At 36.0% G+C, this 2,420-nt stretch overlaps 1 protein-coding gene across 1 annotated transcript in view; it reads left to right on the top strand.

Annotated features, from left to right (window-relative positions):
- Positions 1–2,420, top strand: part of LOC105996722 (DNA repair protein RAD50-like) — a gene marked incomplete at its 5' end in the record, with an annotated part of 50,084 nt that overhangs the window by 31,657 nt on the left and 16,007 nt on the right. The window contains 3 exons of the mRNA XM_013030905.1: positions 245–355; positions 1,149–1,241; positions 1,325–1,438. Of these exons, the coding sequence (XP_012886359.1) occupies positions 245–355; positions 1,149–1,241; positions 1,325–1,438 (318 nt within the window). The remainder of the gene's footprint in view (positions 1–244; positions 356–1,148; positions 1,242–1,324; positions 1,439–2,420) is intronic.

The following is a 2,420-nucleotide window of genomic DNA, read 5'->3' as shown; positions in this document are numbered from 1 at the left end:
CACACACACACACACACACACACACGATAGTGAACTGTGGAGCTAGAGTGGTTAGAATCTTGTATGACCTTGGAGAAGACTTGGTTCCTTTGAAATATGAGGATGAAAATAATAGGAGCTTGCTCACAGGATTTTCAAAATAAGTAGATGACTTAACTCAAAAGCCTGGCACATGAAATATGTGTGACACCTAAAATAAGATAATGGAATATTATATAAAATTTGATGTATTTTCTATTTTTAGGATGCAAAGGAACAGATAAACCCTTTAGAAACCACACTGGAAAAATTCCAGCAAGAAAAAGAAGAAATAATCAACAAAAAATATTCCAGCAATAAAACAGCACAGGACAAAGTAAGATTTCACTTATGTATTTACTTAAAAGGTATTTATATTAAGTTTATTTATATATCCCCCTCCCCCTTTTTTTCCACTGTCATGGGGCTTGAACTCTGGGCCTAGGTGCTATCCTTGAGCTCTTCTGCTCAAGACTAGCGCTCTACCACTTTGAGCCAAGCACCACTTCCGGTTTCTGGTGTTTAATTGGAGATAAGTCTCACAGTTTGAGTCATGATCTTCAGATCTCAGCCTCCTGAGTAGCTAGTATTTATTTCATATATAACTATATAGCTTGATGAAGTAAATAGCATTTTCATAATATATATACTGTTTGTGTATGTTGGGGATAGAACCTAGGGCTAGGCAAGCACTGCACCTCAGTCCTTTGATATAATTTTGACATTGGAAATTATTGTTAGATTAGGTAATAAAATTATGTGCTGGGAATGTGGTTTAGTGGTAGAGTGCTTGCCTAGCACGCGTGAAGCTCTGGGCTCAATCCCTAAGTGGTGCTGTGGCTCAAATTATAGAGTGCTAGCCTTGAGCAAAAGTAGCTTGGGGACAGTGTCCAGGCCCTGAGTTCAAGCCCTGGGACTGGTGAGAAGAAAAAAAAAAGTATATTGACCAATAATAGAAGGTAAGAATTGAGACTCCTCCCCTGCATGGTGATAAAGGGACTTATCTGAGATCACAACATTTGGTACTGGTGGAAACTGAAACTCCTTACTTAGAATCCAGTGTTTCACTGTTCTATACTATTACGTGGCCTGTTTTTACACTGTATAAATTTATTAAATGTTTTTCACAGCTGAATGATATCAAAGAGAAGGTTAAAAATATTAATGGTTATATGAAAGACATTGAAAATTACATTCAAGATGGAAAAGATAACTATAAGGAGGTAACTTCAACTTATAAACTTGAAATTATTTATTTGGTCATATTTTTACTTCATGTGCTTAAAGAATTTGTTTTTTTTTATAGCAAAAAGAAACTGAACTTAATAAGGTGATAGCTCAACTAAGTGAATGTGACAAACACAAAGAAAAGATAAGTAAAGAAATGGGAACAATGAGGCAAGACATTGATACACAGAAGGTAGGTCTTTTTATATTCAATGTACACACATGAAAATGGAATCACAGAAGCGAGGGTGTGGTGAGGCTGGGAAAGATGAGGAAGATGAATCATGATACTTATAAATTGACACACTGAGCTGAAATCCCTTTGTGCAACTACTTTAAAAATAAGTGAATCTTTTGCTCACAGCATCTGTAACATTCTTTTTTGTATTTTATTTCATTCATTCATTCATTTATTTATTTATTTTTATTTGCCAGTTATGAGGCTTGAACTCAGGGCCTGGGTGCTGTCCCTGAGTCTCTTTGTGCTCAAGGTTAGCACTCTACCACTTGAGCTACAGCGCCACTTCTAGCTTTTTCTGTTTAGGTGGTACTGAGGAATTGAACTCAGGGCTTTCTGCATGCTAGGTAAGCACTCTACCACTAAGCCACATTCCCAGCCGTATATTTCATTTTATTATAATAGATGGTATTATTAAGTCAGTGGAAATACAGAGAAAAGCAATTCCAGTAAAATTATTTTTCATTTTGATTTTTAATACAAGGTCTATATGGTAAAAGTTTAAACATAAAGACATAAAATTAAGTGTTCCTCTCCTTCTAGTTCCAGGTCTTAGTTCCTTGGTGTTATTACTATTAGTATGTATGTGTGTGTGTATATACATATACTGGGGCTTTTCTTAACTCAGGGCTTGATTACTATCCCTGAGCTCTTTTGCTCAAGGCTAGTGGTCTACCACTTGAGCCACAGCTCCAGTTCTGGCTTTTTTGTTAGTTAATTGGAGATTAAGAGTCTTGCAGACTTTCCTGCTGAGACTGGCTTTGAACTTCAGTCCTCAGATCTCAGCTATCTGAGTAACTAGGTTTATAGATGTATGCCATTGGTGCCTGGTTCTTGTTCTTAAAAGATTTTTATTCATCAGCAGCAGACCATAAGTTTATAATTGTGTGTATAACCTTTACAGACGGGATTATATCATGCATTGTTTTTTTTTTTT

This window comes from Dipodomys ordii, unplaced genomic scaffold (assembly GCF_000151885.1).
Source record: "Dipodomys ordii isolate 6190 unplaced genomic scaffold, Dord_2.0 Scaffold135, whole genome shotgun sequence".
NCBI lineage: Eukaryota > Metazoa > Chordata > Mammalia > Rodentia > Heteromyidae > Dipodomys > Dipodomys ordii.
Note: the sequence above shows the minus strand (reverse complement) of the source record. Positions and strands in the feature narration are given on the sequence as shown.